The sequence below is a fragment of the Rhinoraja longicauda genome, chromosome 20, assembly GCF_053455715.1.
Source record: "Rhinoraja longicauda isolate Sanriku21f chromosome 20, sRhiLon1.1, whole genome shotgun sequence".
NCBI classification, from domain to species: Eukaryota; Metazoa; Chordata; class Chondrichthyes; order Rajiformes; family Arhynchobatidae; genus Rhinoraja; species Rhinoraja longicauda.
This window is the reverse complement of record NC_135972.1, coordinates 37,852,139-37,873,585: the sequence shown is the minus strand read 5'-3', so window position 1 is coordinate 37,873,585 and position 21,447 is coordinate 37,852,139. Positions and strand designations below refer to the sequence as shown.

The 21,447-nt window shown below is 39.9% G+C and overlaps 1 protein-coding gene across 4 annotated transcripts in view; it reads right to left on the bottom strand.

Annotated features, from left to right (window-relative positions):
- Window positions 1-21,447, bottom strand: part of ankrd26 (ankyrin repeat domain 26) — a 120,880-nt gene that overhangs the window by 80,320 nt on the left and 19,113 nt on the right. For all 4 annotated transcript variants that reach the window (XM_078417422.1, XM_078417424.1, XM_078417423.1 and 1 more), the window contains exons 8-12: window positions 15,966-16,002; window positions 15,777-15,846; window positions 5,347-5,407; window positions 4,992-5,242; window positions 1,655-1,799 (exon numbers count right to left, since the gene is read on the bottom strand). In XM_078417422.1, the coding sequence (XP_078273548.1) occupies window positions 1,655-1,799; window positions 4,992-5,242; window positions 5,347-5,407; window positions 15,777-15,846; window positions 15,966-16,002 (564 nt within the window). The remainder of the gene's footprint in view (window positions 1-1,654; window positions 1,800-4,991; window positions 5,243-5,346; window positions 5,408-15,776; window positions 15,847-15,965; window positions 16,003-21,447) is intronic.

Genomic DNA, 21,447 nt, shown 5'->3' with positions numbered 1-21,447 from the left:
GCTTACTTGACATATGTGAGTTAAAAACTGTTAATGCAAAGTAATTTTTCTGATGAGTCCAGGGATTAAAACCATAATTTCACTGAAGCATAACACTATTTGTTAGGTCGTTGCAGAAGATTATCATCGAATATATGTCATATTTTGACAGGAATATATGCATCATGATGAAACAAATGCAAGCTTTGACAGTGAAAATGCAGCAACCATGGAATATAAACACATTGGAAATAGAAACACCGGTCACACAACGGTGTATTTTAAGGCAGTGAAACACAAAGAAAAAATAGTCTGGAATATGAATTCAATATTTCAGATTTAAATTATAGATGGAAAAGAACAGCGTTGTTTTAGACAAAATTTCAATAAAAAATAATGATTTTAAAAGAATAATGCTTAGCGTTTGTACTCTTGGATTACTTATTAATGGATCTTGCCATTAATAACTCATTACACTGTCTTAGAAGTTTAATGTGCTGATGAATGTCCTCATTACGTCCTTCCAACTCATCCTATCAGCCATTCTACACACCACCACCCCATTCCCTCCCCACCCACCCTCCCTCTCTCCTTTGGAAAACTAACCTGCATCTCTCCCTTTTCTACTTTCAGCAAAGGGTTAACAAACACGAAACATCAACTATTTCTCTTTCCACAGATACTGCCTGATTTGCTGAGTTTTTAAACATTTTTGATTTTGTTTGATTTCTAGCGTCTGCAATTATTTTTATTTTCATTTATATGTTCAGTCTTTAGTTTCAGCTTCACTGTCAGAATTTAGTAGCTTATAAAACGAGTGCGCATCTGAACCCTAAACTTCTGAGGAAATGATTATCATGTTGAGATTTCCACCTCACCTCCCACAAGGACTACCTCGCATCCAGCTTGATGTGCCTGGGTTAAGCAAGGAAGCTGATTAGTCGATGGCAGGTAAAGAATCAGAGCATTTAATTTCCACCCACCTGTTTCTAGGTGTCAAGATTCTCCATGTTTTGTGTGAGAGTTGGAGTCAAATTCATGAATTAATATGCAGAGAAATTATGTGCCCTGCTCAACACATTAATCTTATACATGCTGGAACAATTTGCATAGCTCCTTCTGTTAAACCATTTCAAATGCAGCTAATGAGCCAATTTCCTGCATGACCATGACAGATACATTCAGACAAGGGTTGATTTCCATTGACAAAGCAATTAATCTCATTACAATGTTGCTAAGTATCGGAAAGCAAATAAATTTAGTCTTGGAAGTGGAAAATTAATGACCGACACAAGGCTTTAACATAAAATTATAACTGCAACTTATATTTATCTAGCCTCTTTACTGTAGTGAAATATCACAAACCCCTTGTGTCCAGTTGACACGTACTTTTTGGCAACTTTTAAACTTACACCTAACAGTTTGCACTTATCCATTTCCAGCCAGAATATTAACATGGGCTATCAGCTATTTTGCACCTTCTAATCTAAAATCGGTAATGCATCATAACTGTCCACATAATGTGCAAATGACTATACAACTTTTCCACCATTAAGGTTCTATTAGCAGAATAAAAGACAAAAAATGGGAGAATTAGTACCCAATAAAAACAAAGCTATATATTTGATAACGATTTTTTCAAACAGTATTTGAAAAAATCTTGAATCATGACTACCTCTTCTGTTTTTTCTGGGCAAAGTCTTTTGCACTTGAATCGTATCTGGAGAAGGTTCAGTTAAAACAGGATCAATTGCTTCAATTCTTGAAATGCTGGAATGCTTTTTTAAAGATTGGGCCTCCTGTTCATCCAAGGACATGCCCTGTGCAAGAAGTCAAATTTAAAAAAGATATATTTTTGATATTATTTTATAATACTAAATACCATTATTTCACTCAGAATATAATTAATTTTACAATCAAGTTAAATGAGAACAAATAGATCAGATACCAGAAAAACACATTTGTTTTACAGTTGGTTCTTCAAAATATTGTTATCATTTGATTTCAATAGGTCAATAAATATTTTTTGAGTTCCTGATTAAACCAGATTACTGCAGCTTTACAAATAAACTGGAAGTGATTTAAAATATACATGACCCCTAATGTTAGATCACTCGAACACCACAACAAAACCTCAAACCCAATCATAGAAAAGCTACAATAAATTAAATTGCACAAGGTTTTTTAAATACTTTTAGTGGACTAAAACAACATAATATACTTCTATATATTAAGATACAATTTAGCATAAGTAAACTACTATCAGAGGAAAACAAATAGCTCAATCACTGCTTCGGCACAAGAATTCAAACCATAAAAAGTTCAATTTCCAATCATAATTCTGTTGGTCAAAACCCATAATATTAGATTAAGATTTATGGAATGGTCATCATTTCAATGGTGATAACTCAATTCAACTAATTTCTTTTCTCAATAACATAGTTGTGAATTATTGGACTATTTTGTAAATTCAGTATTCCCACAAGTGGTTTGTGATATTAGATTAAAAAAATAGCCTTGAGATCTCCCCATGACCTGCGTTGGGTTTTCTCCGCGATTTTCGGTTTCCTCCCACACTCCAAAGACAGACAGGTATGGAGGTAAATTGGCTTGGTGTATGTGTAAATTGTCCCTAGTGTGTGAAGGATGATGTTAATGTGCAGGGATTGGTGCTCGGCGCAGACTTGGTGGGCCGAAGGGCCTGTTTCCGCGCTGTATCTCTAAACTAAACTAATCTCTTGGAAATAGTTTTGAGGTTTCTTGCCATTTAGAAGAGAGTTAGCTTTAGAAATCAACAGGTTGCTTGGAAATTTGTCAGAAGTTAAAGTCTCTTTTGTTCCTCTATTGTATATCATTATTGATGATTTATCTGTATCAAAAATAATCACTTTCTATTCCAATCAGTTCTATAGCATTGACATCCTAGTGTCAAACAGCATTTTTTCTGCTCGTGAGATTTATGTCTTTTTGTCTTTGTGTAGGAAAATAACTGCAGATGCTGGTACAAATCGAAGGTATCACAAAATGCTGGAGTAACTCAGTGGGTCAAGGAATGGGTGACAAAGAAGGGTCTCGACACAAAAGTGGATCACATCACTCCAGTTCTGAAGTCTTTACACTGGCTTCCAGTCTGTCAAAGAATTGATTTCAAAATACTACTGTTGGTTTATAAAGCACTGAATGGTTTTGGGCCAAAATACATTTCTGATCTTCTGCTGCATTAGAAACCATCCAGACCTCCCAGGTATCACAAAATGCTACAGTAACGCAGCGGGTCAGGTAGCATCTCTGGAGAGAAGGAATGGGTAACGTTTCGGGTCGAGACCCTTCTTCAGACTGATGTCAGGGGGGGCGGGACAAAGAAAGAGAAAGGATATAGGTGGAGACAGGAAGACAGTGGGAGAACTGGGAAGAGGGAGGGGAAGAGAGGGACAGAGGAACTATCTAAAGTTAGAGAAGTCAATGTTCATACCGCTGGGCCGTAAGCTGCCCAAGTGAAATACGAGGTGCTGTTCCACCAATTTCCGGTGGGCCTCACTATGACACTGGAGGAGGCCCATGACAGAAAGGTCAGACTGGGAGTGGGAGGGGGAGTTGAAATGCTCAGCCTCCGGGAGATCAAGTTGGTTAAGGCAGATTGAGTGAAGGTGTTGAGCAAAACGATTGCCGAGCCTACGTTTGGTCTCGCCGATGTAGAGAAGTTAACATCTGGATACAATAGATGAGGTTGGAGCAGGTGAACCTCTGCCTCACCTGGAAAGACTGTTTGGATCCTTGGATGGAGTCGAAGGGGGATGTAAAGGGACAGGTGTTGCATCTCCTGCGGTTGCAGGGGAAAGTGCCTGGGGAGGGGGTGGTTTGGGTGGGAAGGGACGAGTGGACCAGGGAGTTACGGAGGGAATGGTCTCTGCGGAAAGCAGAAAGGGGAGGAGATGGGAAGATGTGGCCAGTAGTGGGATCCCGTTGGAGGTGACGGAAATGTTGGAGGATAATTTGTTGGATACGTTGGCTGATGGGGGACAAGGGGGATTCTGTCCTTGTTACGAATGGGGGGAGGGGGGGTGGGGGGGGAGCAAGAGCGGAGCTGCGGGATATAGAAGATCCCTAGTGAGAGCCTCATCTGTAATGGAGGAGGGGAAGCCCCGTTTCCTAAAGAATGAAGATTACCCATTCCTTCTCTCCAGGGATGCTGCCTGACTCGCTGAGTTACTCCAGCATTTTGTGATACCTTCGATTTGTACCAGCATCTGCAGTTATTTTCCTATCCAGACCTCTCAGGTCATCTGGGACAGGTCTGCTTTCTAACCCGAGTCAGAACTAAACATGGAGAAGCAGCTTTTCGTTTTTTTGCCCCACATATATGGAACAAACTCCCAGAAAACTTTAGGTCTGCTGCAATTCTAAGTTCTTTTAAATCTAGGCTGACGACTTTTCTGTTTGATGCTGCCTTTTATTAAATCAAATAATTATTCATTTCTTACACTCCACTACAACTTTTATTCTTGTATTTTAGACCTGTCTTATTCTATTTGAGCTTATTTTTATTTTCTATTCTCTTTAATGACTGTTTTAATTGCTCGTTAATGTTTTATGTAAAGCACTTTGAATTTCCTTGTTGCTGAAATGTGCTATATAAATAAACTTGCCTTGCCTTAGATCAAGAGACCCTATCTTAAATTAATTCCAATTGAGTGAATTCCTCAGTATATATTTTTTTGAGATCCTTAAGACCTTTGCTTCAAAGATTCATCATCAAATTTCCAAGCCACTGTACTATCTTCCTCCCAATTGCCTTCTTCATTGACATCTTTCATATGCATTGACATTGCTGTCATGCTCATAATCTAAAACACATTTCCACTTTGCTCCAATTTCTCTGTATTGTAGCTAGCAGCTGATAATTACTTTATGTTTAAGATGGGATTTTTTTTGTTTAACAGTCAATTCCCCATCTTCATTGCAATATATGATATAAAAATATTGCTTTAAGAAAATCCAGAAATAATGATTACCTCCTTCTTGTCTTTCAATGGGGTAGAGTTAGCCTGTTTTTCAAAAGGAAAACTGAATGAACGACTAACAGATTTTGGGGAATCACGTAAAGAAGTCCTGGCCTGATGTGGTGAAGTTGGCCAGCCATTCTTGTTTATTTCTTCTTCATCTTGACAATCATTTTCTAAATCTTCTACCATAATTGTAGCTGAATCAGCTGGTTGCAAAATACTTGTGCACTGTGCTTTGTCATCAACCGTCTTTTCATTCACTAAAAAAGAAAATTATTTTGTTTAAAAGCATTGAAACAACGTAACTGCACTCCTAGCAGATCAATATTCAAATTTATTTTCAATTATTTTCTCAGTAACTTACTATTTTCCTTATTTTGCTGTGAAGAATTTATCAACTTGGTCAAATTAAGCTTCTGTGTTGTCTGTGAATAGATCTTATTTTTATTAGTGGGCATAAACAGTTACATTATTCGACTTTTATGAACTATGCACTCATCAACATGATAACATGATACGGACAGAATCAGCTCAATTTTTTGTTAATTCACCTTTCTGCTTCAATTTTTATATAAACATGTTTATGCAATATGTTGCAGTTTACACAAGATTTAAAGTTCAAGAATGACTAATGAACCATTTTGGTGAGATCTTTTATGACTGCTGTTCCATAGCTCCAGTGACCTTGCTCTGATTCTGACCTGGAGTGCTGTTTACATGGAGTTTGCACATACACCTAGGGGTTTTCCCCAATATTCCAGTATCCTCCCTCAAACCAAAGTTGTGCAAGCAGTTTAATTGTCTACTGTAAATTAGGCATGTGGCAGAACAATAAAGGGGATTGATATCATATGAGAGAGGATACATTAGAGGGATATAGGAAGATAAGAGGAATAGAATTATGGGACCTTCAGTTAGGAACCTGCATGGACCCAATGGGCCAAATGATTTGCCTTCTAATAAGCATCCATATTTATATCTTGGCTCTAGCATCCTTAAGATATATCAAAATATTTGCCAAACTACAAACTACTTTTTTAAGTTAAGCTAATGTTATGTAAGTCAATGCACAATTTGGTACTGGTGAAAGGATAAATGCTGACCAGGACACCAAAAGATGATCTGCCTATTTTAAAATAATTATATAGGAGTTTTTAGATCTCGGTTAAAAAAGCTGCAATTGAAAATTTTATTGCTATTGCTATTGCTACATTGCTATTGTGGATGGTTTTAATTGTTACAATGCATATTTTCCTATTCCTTCACTCTGGGTCACCTGTGAGTAATGGCAATGAATTAAAAGATCGTATGTATTGGTGGTATGGAAGCTGCAGTATGACAAAAGTTAATATAGCGTGCAACTATCAACAGTTATACAGCTATAGGTCCTTGAGAGGAATCCTTTGACGCACAGCTAGTGACAACTGTACAGCACAGTAGAGTCATAGTCATAGTGATACAGTGTGGAAACAGGCCTTTTGGCCCAACTGGCCCACACCGGCCAACAATGTTCCAGCTACACTAGTCCCACTTGCCTGCGCTTGACCCATATCCCTCCAAACCTGACCTATCCATGTACCTGTCTGTTTCTTAAACGATGGGAAAGTCCCAGCCTCAACTACCTCCTCTGGCAGCTTGTTCCATACACCCACCACTCTTTGTGTGGAAAAAGTTACCCCTTGGATTCCTATTAAATCTTTCCCCCTTCACCTTGAAGCTTTGTCCTCTGGTCCTCGATTCCCCTACTCTGGGCAAGAGACTCTGTGCATCTACCCGATCTATTCCTCTCATGATTTTGTACACCTCTAAAAGATCACCCCTCATCCTCCTGCGCTCCATGGAATAGAGACCCAGCCTCCTCAACCTCTCCCTGTAGCTCACACCCTCTATTCCTGGCAACATCCTCGTAAATCTTTTCTAAACCCTTTCAAGCTTGACAATATCTTGAACATGGTGCCCAGAACTGAATACAATATTCTAAATGCGGTCTCACCAACGTCTTATACAGCTGCAAAATGACCTCCCAACTTCTATACTCAATACTCTGAATGATGGTCAGTGCCAAAAGCCTTTTTGACCACCTTATACACCTGCGACTCGACCTTCAAGGAACCATGCACCTTTACTCCTAGATCCCTCTGCTCTACACTACCCAGAGGCCTACCATTTACTATGTAGGTCCTGCCTTTGTTTGATGTCCCAAAATGCAACACCCCGCACTGCTCTGTATTAAATTCCATCAACCATTCCTCCGCCCACCTGGCCAATTGATCCAGATCCTGCTGCAATCGTTCACAACCATCTTCACTGTCTGCAAAACCACTCACTTTTGTATCATCAGCAAACTTGTTCTTGAGAGTCATCCTTTGATGTGCAGCTAGCTAAAACGATACAGCACAAGGTCCTTGAGACGATTGAATTGTATGTCATTTATATTAAATATTAGTGATTTTAAGAACGTATTGTGATTGATGATTTTAATGCTATGTATGCTAATAAAGAATTAAAGAATGAGCAAGATTTCAAGTTGGTCAAAATCTGTATAAATGTTGTCAGTTCCAAGTAGAATTGTAGAACAGTACGGTAACTGGGACTGTGCTGCTGTCCTTGTGCACAAGTAGATAAAGTGTGTCTGGAAAATGAATGCAAGTTGTGAGAGTCCACTTGATCGACAATGACAGTGGGAAGAATTTTCTTCAAAGCATGATACCCAGGAACAAAATTATCTATCTTGATTTTTTAAATATACGTAGAATTTGATAGCTGGCAAAATAGAATGACTAATTTTAAGTCCTGCAGGAGCAGGAAGCAATCTTATAAGGATTCCCCTGGAAAAATAATTGGGTGTATTAAACGATCTGTGTGGAATAAGACCCAAAGATGTTATCTTGATCAAAGGGGGGGGAAAAACACAAAAACCTGCTCAAAATTGAGGGATAACAAGAAAAATGTATAATACTGTTACTAGTAATTGTTTGGATTTGTAGAAGTACTGAGCTCAGAAATGTAAACATGGACCTTCATCAACTGTAATTAGGTTCAATTATATATTTATCTTAAGTTTTTGTTCTGAACTGTAACAAGTGTGATGCTTGGTATCTAGTAAATCTTACTAATAATTTATCCCTTAACTTATCTCCTCTCCTCTCTCTGTACCTGATTGAACGTTTTTTTTTCTGTCCAGCTGTTCTCACTCTTGTCCAGATATCTATAAGCGATATATACCATATAATGATAGTGCTACATAAGATATAAAAGTAGTGCATAAATCACATCAGCCCATTAAATTAAATGACTTTACACATGTCCAAAGCAAAACACAAAAAAGCCCCAAAGATATAAATTAAAACAGGAAGTGCTGGAGATACTTTGCAAGTGAGGCAACACCAGCGGAGAAAGAGAGTTATTGTTTCTTCCACCTTGAGATTTCGTAACCTGTCGGGACCCTTCCCTCTTTATTTATTGCAATTTGCCAGCATGTTACTGCCTCATTTTGTTCCACTCCACCTACACACTAACATTTTCCACCTCTGTTTACCAAGACCATCTTAGCATCATCACTAAACATGTTATTAAAGCCACACTACTGTTGTTTGACAAACTGATTTATATCCTGCCGAGGCTGAATGCTAGTCCAATTCCAACAACTTGTACGCTACTTTTGACTATGACCTTTCCAGTGAACAAACATTTTTATAGTTGCAAACCTCCTTCCTTCTGGAGATCTACCCCTCACAACCTTTAACCACATAATATCCAACCACTCATAACCCACTTTACCTCCTCAAGGTCCACAAGCAATACTGCTCTGGTCACATCATCATTTAAACCTTTTCTTATCCCTTAGAACTTATTGTATCTAAACGATTCTATTCTTCTTCTCCTTGACCAGTCTCCTCCCACCCATATCCATGACACCGCTGGCAACCTTCACCACAATTTCCAGTTTAAAGGTCCTAAACAACCTATTTTCAATCTGTCGTTGTTATCTAATCCATCTACATTGCTATTGCACATCAAAATGATCAGAAGGGCATTTGCCACTTTCTAAAGGCCACTGACTTTGCCCAGGCCACATAGACTTTCGAAGAGCTCCCCCTCCCCTTCCCTCCCCCCACTCACCATCAACAACACCATAGTCACATCTGTGGAGTCACTTAAGTTCCTTGGAACCATCATCTCCAGGGACCTTAAATGGGGGGCCACCATCGACTCCACAGTCAAAAAGGCCCAAAAGAGGATGTACTTCCTGCGGCAACTGAGGAAACACAATCTGCCACAGGTAATGATGGTCCAATTCTATACTGCTATCATTGAGTCCATCCTCACCTTCTCCATCATGATCTGGTTTGGCTCAGCCACCAAGCACGACATCCGGAGGCTGCAACGGATCGTTCGCACAGCTGAGAAGGTTGTTGGCTGCAACCTTCCCCCCATTGACGAACTACATTGCAAGGGCCAGGAAGCGAGCAGGCAAGATCATCTCTGACCCCTCTCACCCTGGCCACAAACTCTTCGAAGCACTTCCCTCTGGAAGGCGACTCCGGACTGTCAAAGCAGCCACAGCCAGACATAAAAACAGCTTTTTTCCCCACGAGTGATAGTTCTACTCAATAACCAAAGTCTGTAGTCTCTTTTTTGCTCTGGTTTATTTTCACCCACATGTTTAGACCGTAATGTTGTATCCTTCTTATTTTGATGTGGTTATGCTTTATTCTTAATTGTTAACTGTATGTTCGTGTCGTCATTTGTGAGCGGAGCACCAAGGCACATTCCTTGTATATGCATACTTGGCCAATAAACTTATTCATTCATTCATTCATTCATATCTGATATTTAGGCTCTTGTTACACTTGGTTACACCAGACAGGCCACATAATTTGCATGCCTGCTACCAGACTCCCAAAGCAGACCCCCTATTCCGAGCTCTGTCAAATCACCAAATAGACAATTCTCATCAATAAAGGTTCATGCTTATGTTCAAATCAGTGAAGAAGCATTTGGTACAGAACTTTAAGGCCATGCATTATGAACACTGAGAGCCTGTGAAACCAGAAAAGGAGACCACCTCATGAATCAGCTACCAATCTGCCTTGTCAGCCATCATCTGTAGAAGAGTTTGCTGTTTTCACATTGGCCTTGTTAATTATTTCAGATCCCACAATACTGAAGTCAATCATCCTTGATCACAAGGGATTCGTTAAGCAGAGGACAACTTCCCAGAACAGTAACACAACCAGTATTCATCCATCTGAAAAAGAATCCATCTGAAGTAGGGTCTCGACCTGACACGTCACCCATTCCTTCTCTCCAGAAATGCTGCCTGTCCTGCTGAGGTACCCCAGCTTTTTGTGTCTGTTTTCCTCCATCACTACCTTCCTTTGCTTGGGTGAACTTATTTTCATACTAAACCATTCCTGCTGTTTGACCTTTTATATACTTACAACTTTCAGTGTTTCTTGATCACACTTCAAGCTTATTGCACAGGGAGTAGACAAAGTTAATTGGCAGCATATTAACGGTCTTGTAAATGAGGCTCTCATTTCTAACAATGAATGAATCATTACAGGTTTCCATTAAGTTTGTTGTTTTTCAATCCTCGAACCTGTAGTAATCATATTCAATGGTGAATGATCTTTTTTAATAATTCACCATTTCAATTTCAAAGCAAGAGTGTGCACAATCTGTATTAATTAACCTCTTTACATTTCAGGTTTGCAGGACTCATGGCAAGTGGACTAACAGGCAACATTCTTTAAACTTCAGAAGCATAATTTTCCAAGCTGAATCTGCCATACTACTCTGCCATAATCTGCCATACTACTCAAGTTTATAATTGATCATCTTTGCTCTGTTCATATATTAGACCATGAGACATTGGAACAGATTTAGGCCATTCAGCCCATTGAGTCCACTCTGCCATTCAATTATGGCGGAACTATTTTTTCCTCTCAACCCCATTTTTCCATCTCAATCCCATTCTCTTGCCTTCTCCTCATATGTTTTGACACCCTTACTAATCAAGAATCTATTTATCTCTACTTTAAAAATACCTGATGAATTCCACAGATTCACCACCTTTTTGGCTAAAGAAATTCCTCCCCCTCATCTCTATTCTGAAGGTATGTCAATAGACAATAGGTGCAGGAGTAGGCCATTCAGCCCTTCGAGCCAGCACCGCCATTCAATGCGATCATGGCTGATCACTCTCAATCAGTACCCCGTTCCTGCCTTCTCCCCATACCCCCTCACTCCGCTATCCTTAAGAGCTCTATCCAGCTCTCTCTTGAAAGCATCCAACGAACTGGCCTCCACTGCCTTCTGAGGCAGAGAATTCCACACCTTCACCACCCTCTGACTGAAAAAGTTCTTCCTCATCTCCGTTCTAAATGGCCTACCCCTTATTCTCAAACTGTGGCCCCTTGTTCTGGACTCCCCCAACATTGGGAACATGTTATCTGCCTCTAATGTGTCCAATCCCCTAATTATCTTATATGTCCTTTTATTTGGAGGCTGTGCCCTCTGGTTCTAGACTCCCCGATTACTGAAAACATCCTTTCCATGACCACTCTATCTAAGCCTTTCATTATCTGGCAGGTTCACCCCTCATCCGTCTAAACTTCAGAGAGTACAGACCCAGAGACTACAAACGCTCCTCATACGTTAACCCAATTATCCCCCAAATCATTCTTGTAAACCTCCTTTGGACCCTCTCCAAAGCCAGCACATCCTTTCTCCGATATGGAGTCCAAAACAGTTCACAATATTCCAAATGCGGCCAGACCCAACACCTGATAAAGCCTCAGCAATACTTCCTTACTTTTATATTCTAGTACACTCAAATTGCATTTGTCTTCCTTATTTTGGACTCAATCTGCAAATGAACCTTTTAAGGGCCTGTCCCTCTTAGGCAATTTTTTAGGCGACTGCCGGCGACTGTCAAAGTCGTAGCAGATCGGCAAAATTTTTTTTTACCCGACAACAATGACCACGACAATGCCGAGTCAGGTCGAGATTACACCGTCTTCGGAAACATCGCGAAAATTCCCATGCTGTCAATGCTTCTCCGACGTCCTAATTTTCGCTGAAATCACTGACAAGTACCTGAGAGTTTTGAAATATAACATCTTGCCCGGGTTACTTGAAAGCCAAGCTTCATGGTAACAAGGCATAAACTGGATTGACTTCCAGTTTACTAATAGCAGTATTAAGAAATTTAATTTAAAAAGTGGTTAAATGGATTTTTGTGAAAAGTGTGTGGGCATTCTTTGAAAATGTATGGGAGATGCATATCTGTTTTCTGGGTTGCATATCTTGGTTGGAAGCCCACTTTAAATGTAATGGCTGATGGCCATAAACATCGTGAAAATTCCCACGCTTACCTGACTGTCAAACTGTCGCCTCCAATCTACCCGTCAAATGTCCTGACGGTAAATAAATTGGTTAAACACAAGTATTTTATGGTATCTTGAAATGACTTTACTTATTTTAATATTATGTGCTTCTAAATACATCTAAGACAACCTAGCAAACCTGGAGACAGCATGCGACAGCGCCCCCAATAAGCAACGATACCTGGCGACAAGCCAGCTGTCCCCGAGAAATTTCACAGGTTGATTTCTCAGCGACGCGCTGGGATCCACTACGATTCTTGGAAGACTCCTCACGATCATGCCCTCGACACCCCGGCGAACTGTCGGCGACAGCTTAGTCACCGGCAGTCACCTTAAAATCGCCTAAGTGGGACAGGCCCTTTAGGAATCCTACACCAGCACTCCCAAGTCCCTTTGCATCTCCCATTTCTGAATCCCCTCTCACTTCGAAAGTAGACTATGCTTTTATTCTTTCTACCAAAGTGCATGATTGCACACTTTGCTTTGCTGTATTCCATTTTCCACTTCTTTGCCCGCTCTCCCAAACTGCCCAGGTCCTTCTGCAGCCTACCTGCTTCCTCTTCACTACCTACCCCTCTACCTATCTTCATATTATCACAAACTTGGCCACAAAACCATTAATTCCATCATCCAGAACATTAACATATAACGAGAAAAATTGTGGACCCAACACTGACCCCGTGGAACACTACTCATTGCTGGCAGCCAACCGTAAAAGGCCCTCTTTATTCCCACTCTTTGCCTTCTGCCAGTCAGCTAATCTTCTATCCGTGCTAGCACCTTGCTTCTAATACCATAGCCTCCTATCTTGTTTAACAGCCACATGTATGACACCTTATCAAAGGCTTTCTGAAAATCCAAATAAACAACATCCACTGACTCTGTTTCGTCTATCCAGCTTTGTCTATACCTCCTCGAAAAACCTCAACAGATTTGTCAGGCAAGATCTTCCCTGTTTTGCCTATTTTATCATGTGATTCCAAGTACCCCAAAACCTCATTCTTAATAATGGACTATAAAATGTTACGAACCACGGACGTCAGACTAACTGGCCTATAATTTCATTTCCTTTGCCTTGCCTGTTCTTAAACAGTAGAGTTATATTTGTGATTTTCCAGTCCTCTGGAACCATTCTTGACTCGAGTAATTTTGAAAAGATCACTACCATCGCCTCCACAATCTCAGCAGCTACCTCATTCAGAACCCTGGGGTGTAATCCATCTGGTCCGGGTGATTTATCCACTTTCAGACCTTTCAGCTTCCTAACCACCTTCTCCTCAGTAATAATGACTGGACTCTTAATTTCTCGCATATTGCTGGTGTCTTCCACTTTGAAGCCTGATGTAAAAACATATTTGATATCTTTATTCACCATTATTACTTCTCCAGTGTTATTTTCCAGCATGTAAATGTCCAGTCTAACTTTTCTTTTTCTCTATATATCTGTAAAAATCTTTGGTATCCTGTTATATTATTGACAAGCCTATCTTTACATTTCATCTGTTCTCCCATTATTGCTTTATTAGTTGCCTTCTGTTGGTTTTTTAAAAGCTTCCCAATCCTCTAGCTTCCTACCAGTCTGCCATGTTATACGCCTTCTCTTTTGCTTTTATGCTATCCTTCACTTCCTTTGTCAGCTACAGTGACACATTCTGAATTACTCCCAGAAACTCCTGCCATTGATGCTCCACCATCATTCCATTCCTACTATTGTCCCCTTCCAATCAACTTTAGCCATCTCCTCCCTCATGTCTCTGTAGTTACCTTTACTCAACAGTAATACTGATACATCGAATTTCAGCTTCTACCTCTCAAACTGCAGGTTGAAATCTATCATATTATGATCACTGCCTCCTACGGGTCCCTTCACCTTAAGCTCCCACAATTGTTTTTTTTTAATATTAACTTCACATAACTTCACATAAGCTCAGGTGTTACTGCAGAAGGGTCTCATGAATTTTATTATAGTTACACCACACACACATATATATATATATATATATATGGAATACCTACAAATTAGATGTAGGAGTACGGCACTTGAGTCATCAATTCAGTTCCTCGATTCAATAAGATCATTGTTGATGTAATTACAACCTCACCTCTACATTCTAGTGCCAACCTTCCACTAACCCTTTGCCTCGCAAATATCGATCTGGAGCTTTCTTAACAGTATTCAGAGTCCTCCAACTGCTTTTTGACAAGAAGAGTTCCAGAGACACAGAGAAAACAAAATTACTTCGCGTCCATCTTAAAAGGCAAGCTCTACTTTTAAAAAGGGTGACCCCACTTTCAAAATTCTCCCAAAAAAGAAAATTCTACTCCACATGTATCCTGTCAAGATGCCTGCCCCTCTTTTCTACTGCCCATAATGTCAATGAATTTGAATGTCCTTGTAAAAATGCTTTATTTGTGCCAATTTCTTCTTTTAACTTTAACAACATGGATTCATAGTTTATAACCTAAAATACAGATTCAGATTTTCCTGTTATCAAAACAATGGCAAAAAATGGTCAAGGTGGGATACAAGTAAATAATTCCAATATATAGATGACTATGACAACAAAGTTCCAGCAACACCTCTTTCATGAGAATAGAAATAGCACACAGATCAACAATTGCAGTTACTACATCGCCTTGTCAACAGTCTGTCTCGTCCCTTCCTTTATTGTTTTTTTAGTATGTTTTAGTGTTCTTCAGCTTGTTTTATGTGAAAGGTGGGGAGGGTTGGGGGAAACTTATTTTAATCTCTTACCTTGACGGAGATGCATTTTTTTTCCCATATCGTATCTCCGTCCGCACTGCGGCCTAACATCGTGGAGCTGGCGGCCTCTACTGGAGACCGACTTTGTTAGCTCCAACCACTGGAGCCTGTGGACAACACCGTGGAGCTGGCTATCCCTGTCGGGGATCGTCCTTGGAGCTCCAACTACGGGAGCCTGTGGACTTTAACATTGTGGAGCTCGCAGTCTTTGGTTAGAGACCAACTTCAGGAGCTTCAACCGCAGGAGCTTCGACAAGCCCGACGTGGGAGCTTCGATTACCCCGACGCGGGGGCTTCGATCGGCGGCTGCGGGAGCTTCAATCTCCCTGACTGCGGTTGGTTCGACTGCCCCGACCACGGGAGAATAAAGAGGAAGAAGCTTAGGCTTTATTGCCTTCCATCACAATGAGGACTGTGGGGAATCCACTGTGATGAATGTTTATGTTAATTTTTATGTAGTTGTGTGGCTTGTGCTTTTTTTTAGTATGGCTGTATGGTAATTCGAGTTTCACTGTACTTTAATTGGTACACATGACAATAAACAGGCCTTTGAACCTTTGAATAAAACAATAACAGTGAATATCAGTCATTTAAATTCAAGAATAAGATACATTTAAATCAATGGCAAATTACTACCTTGGGGCTACACTCTAATCCATCTTCTTCATTTGAAGACAACCAGGAATTACCAGAACTCTTTGACTCCCTAAAAGAAAAACATGCAAAGTAAAAAACTCAAATAGATTAAAAAAACTTCAGAGGATTAGTACGAAATAAGTCTACTTAAGAAATGTTTAAAGTGCAACAGCAATAATCCCAACTTACCCACTAAATGACTCTATCTGAGAAACATCATCTATCACTGGAAAACAAAGCAAATGATTTACATGTGGAATTAGATTCATCCAAATTTATCTTCAGCTTCGTCTCCTTTGTTCTTTCAAATATTGCTAGACAGTTCATTGATTGACAGAAAAATAATCAAGCGCAGAATCCATTTTGAATATGACAGTGGATGTTTGTACAAATTAATTTCCTAAATTCATACACTATTTTTGAGGTTCTGGGCCACGTAAAAGGTTCTATTATGAAAATCGACTCTCCAAAGATACAATTTTGAACAAATGATGAAAAGATAGGGATTAAAGATTAGTGTCTCAGCACAATCCCCATTGTCCACGAGAGGTCTTTCACATTTCTAAAAGATGTGCCTGCATTAGTTCCTTAATAGTGGATGCAAAGAGCATGTGTTAATAAGCATAATGTACAAAATCGGGAATCCACAAATATGTGTCTGGTCATATATTGGTGACCTGGTCAAAAAGAAAGTTAGATTGCGAAAGAGGTGGATGAAGTCACTTTCAAACATCGATACTGTTGGATAAATGATATAATCCCTCATTTACTGAAACATAATATACAAATATATAGCATGAAAATAACACAGAAAGATGTTGATGTGACTCCTACAACTTAATCTGTTGGTTTCCAATAATCCCACTGAAGGTAAAAGTGAGATACTGTGGATTAGAGAAATCTGAAACAAAAGCAACAAATAGACAATAGGTGCAGGAGGAGGCCATTCGGCCCTTCAAACCAGCACCGCCATTCAATGTGATCATGGCTGATCATTCTCAATCAGTACCCCGTTCCTGCCTTCACCCCATACCCCCTGACTCCGCTATCCTTAAGAGCTCTATCTAGCTCTCTCTTGAATGCATTCAGAGAATTGGCCTCCACTGCCTTCTGAGGCAGAGAATTCCACAGATTCACAACTCTCTGACTGAAAAAGTTTTTCCTCATCTCAGTTCTAAATGGTCTACCCCTTATTCTTAAACTGTGGGCCCTTATTCTGGACTCCCCCAACATTGGGAACATGTTTCCTGCCTCTAACATGTCCAACCCCTTAATAATCTTATACGTTTCAATAAGATCTCCTCTCATCCTTCTAAATTCCAGTGTATACAAGCCTAGTCGCTCCAGTCTTTCAACATACGACAGTCCCGCCATTCCGGGAATTAACCTAGTAAACCTACGCTGCACGCCCTCGATAGCAAGAATATCCTTCCTCTAATTTGGAGACCAAAACTGCACACAGAACTCCAGGTGCGGTCTCACGAGGGCCCTGTACAACTGCAGAAGGACATATGCAGAATGAAGCAAATATCTGCCAGCAAGCCAGTATTCATGGAGGAATAGAAAAGCATTAGGGCTAACATTTCAGCTAAATGGCTTTTCATCAGAACAATGAAATGTTTACAAGGTTTCTCAATAGATGCTTGTTGAACTGGTGTCAGAGCCATACAGCATGGAAATAGGCCCATCGGCCCGATTTGTACATGCTGACCAAAAAACACAAAATGCTGGAGTAACTCAGCAGGTCAGGCATTGTTTAGATTAATTTAGAGATATAGCATAACAACAAACCGTTCGGTCCACCGAATCCATGCCAATCATTAATCACCTGCACACTAGTTCCATGTTATCCCACTTCTACAATTTACAGAAGCCAATTAACCTGCACGTCTTTGGAATATGGGAAGCAACTGGAGAAAACCCACGCGGTCACAGGGAGAACATACAAACTCTGCAACGACAGCATCGTAGTCAAAACCCGGGTCTCTGGCGCTGTGTGGCAGTGGCACTACGTCTGCTCCACTGTTCAGCCCACGTGTTGGGCATATGGGAATAAAGTTAATAAATTTGTTAAAGGCACATTGTCTTGGATGCATGTGCTTGAATATTTTGATGATATAACAGAAATCTGATGAAAAGTGATGCAAATTTTATGTAAGGCATATGACACATGCTTACATAAAAAAGACTGAAGCTCATGAAATAATAGTCAGTGACAGAATGGATAGGAAATTGTCTGAAGAAAAGCTAAGTAATTTGATGAATGGCTTTTGTTACATATTGGAGTGATGTTCTCAGGTTCTGTGCAAGGAGTACTTTTTTAATACAAAATATTATGAGAAGCATATAGTTGTGCTGGTTGAAGTTACAACATTTACAGATGTTGCAAAACAATGAATTGTGAGAAACAGTGGGGAAGACGGCAATAACAGTAAGTGAGCACCTATAGAAAGGGTGGGCAAATGGCAGATAATATATATGATTATGTTTTGGCATAAAGAATGAGGAGAGGCAACACAGGCACGATTCTGAAGGATATGAAGGATGGACAGATTTGGATTCATAGGCAATGTAAAATTTTCAAAGTGGCATCAACAGGTCCATCCACTATGTCCAAAATCCACTGTAAATGGGTCCGTTAAAACGAGCATTTACTGTACTCACATTCTCCTGCCCTCCTACTCCACTACCTACTGTACTCACATTAGAGATACAACCAGTCTGAATAAAGGTCTCGACAGGAAGCGTCACCTACTCCCTTTCTCCAGGGATGCTGCCAGACCCAATGAGATACTCCAGCTTCTTCTGTCTATCTTTAGAGAAACCACTACCTCGGAGTGATCTTTTCCATTGATTTCAATGAACAGGAACAATTGTAAGGGATTACATTGTTTGTTGGAAAAAAAACATGTAGATGCTGGTCTAAATCGAAGGTAGACACAAAAAGCTGGAGTCTGAAGAAGGGTCTCGACCCGAAACGTCACCCATTCCTTCTCTCCCAAGATGCTGCCTGACCCGTTGAGTTACTCCAGCTTTTTGTGTCTACCTTCCTTTACATTGTTTGTGTTGTTTGGAATCTAATTGCTGGGTTTGTTTAGATGTTGAGCATTTCAGCAGATTTTAAATGAATACATTTCAACTGTTTTATTCATTTGTGTAGCATGATTTTATATCATATCATATCATATATATACAGCCGGAAACAGGCCTTTTCGGCCCTCCAAGTCCGTGCCGCCCAGCGATCCCCGCACATTAACACTATCCTACACCCACTAGGGACAATTTTTACATTTTACCCAGCCAATTAACCTACATACCTGTACGTCTTTGGAGTGTGGGAGGAAACCGAAGATCTCGGAGAAAACCCACGCAGGTCACGGGGAGAACGTACAAACTCCTTACAGTGCAGCACCCGTAGTCAGGATCGAACCTGAGTCTCCGACGCTGCATTCGCTGTAAAGCAGCAACTCTACCGCTGCGCTACCGTTCTCTTCAGAGTTACACTGTGTTTTGACATTCATTCAATTTTAGTGGGCTTAACTACCTGACAACCATTGGTGTGAAGTGTTTGTTAAGGCATATACTTTGCACTATCAGCACCCTTCCGTTCCATCACTTTAATGAACCTGCAAGTGGAAGGTCCTGCCATTGTGAAATGACAGAATCTGGCACTTTGCAGCAGGTTATTAACAGAGGGTGTGTAAAAGTTGTGTAATATTTTTCTTAATAGCACCAAGTGGCACAAACTACAAATTCTGGACCAATGAGCAACATATACTTTTAAGATCTATATTTAATAAAATAAATCAAATGTATGTGTAAGTTTATGTTCACGGGCAGAAGATATATGAAAAAATATCACAAATGTAGAGATATTCTCTTGTTCAATAGGATGGCAAACAGGACACCATTCCCATCTCCATTCCTAAATAGAAGTAAATGTTTAACACAAGTAACAAAAAGCAAAAGAGAGTACAAACTGGCTAAAGCTTTAAATAAAAAATGGCAACTCTGAGCAAACAGGATAAAATATAGATTTTAATGAATGTTTAAAATTAATCGAATGGTCAAAATTTGAAATGTTCTGAAACTATTATATAATCTATGACATACAGTAGTTATCTAACATTTACAGATTAGATTTTTACTGGAGGAATTAATATATTTTTATAATATATGTACATGTTAGAAAATCCTATTTTGTAGTGTGAAAGAGAGAAAATGTAGATGTCACATGGATTATGTTTGTGTACCTTTTGCCAGAAAGTTATGATTCTCAATACTACCTTCGTCAGAATCACTTGCTCTTGACTCCAGTTCAGGAGACTCCTGATATTCTATGTCCATAGGAATGGGCATGAGAAACAGATGAAATAAAATCAGAAACAAAGGAAAAGAAACAAAACAGATAAAACAGCAAACTCTAAACAAACAAAATGACAGGAGAAATTTGCAGACAGGAGAAAACAATCTAAAAGTTTTTTCTAGGCTGTGCGAATATTGAAGTAAGAAATTTGAGTGGCTCCTAGTCAACATATATAACGTAACATATAACAACTACAGCATGGAAACAGGCCTGTCCGGCCCTACCAGTCCACGCCGACCATTCTCCCTGACCTAGTCTCATCTACCTGCACTCAGACCATAACCCTCCAATCCCCTCCTATCCATATACCTATCCAATTTACTCTTAAATAATAAAATCGAGCCAGCCTCCACCACTTCCACCGGAAGCCCATTCCATACAGCCACAACCCTCTGAGTAAAGAAGTTCCCCCTCATGTTACCCCTAAACCTTTGTCCCTCAATTCTGAAGCTATGTCCCCTTGTTGGAATCTTCCCCACTCTCAAAGGGAAAAGCCTACCCACGTCAACTCTGTCCGTCCCTCTCAAAATTTTAAAAACCTCTATCAAGTCCCCCCTCAACCTTCTACGCTCCAAAGAATAAAGACCCAACCTGTTCAACCTCTCTCGGTAGCCTAAGTGCTGAAACCCAGGCAACATTCTAGTAAATCTCCTCTGTACCCTCTCCATTTTGTCGATATCCTTCCTATAATTTGGCGACCAGAACTGCACACCATACTCCAGATTTGGCCTCACCAATGCCCTGTACAATTTCAACATTACATCCCAACTTCTATACTCGATGCTCTGATTTATAAAGGCAAGCATACCAAACGCCTTCTTCACCACCCTATCCACATGAGATTCCACCTTCAGGGAACAATGCACAGTTATTCCCAGATGAGACATACACATATTTTGCACAAACTCTTCTAAAGTATATGGCAAATAGCTGGCATAATGTTGTCGGCAATATGCAGCAATATGTCAAAGAAGCCTGGTAAATGTGGCTGTTGAAGAAGCATCTGCAGAGCTTCCAACCCCATAATACAGAACAAGGACAAGTCTTTCAAACTCAATGTGCTGGCACTAACTAAATTATATGCTTCTGCAAGACTGTCTGACTATACTACTATTATTTGTTTGATCAAGATATTAAATGTACTCTGCAAAGACTATTATTGCAGTTTTCTGCACAAGGAATTCTGTTTACTATTGCCTCGGTAGCAGCTTCAATCACCTCACAGCAATAAAGATAAGGATGCAAAAAAAACAAATAGATATGCATTAAGAATTCAAGATACTGTCATAACTAATGGCAAACGAC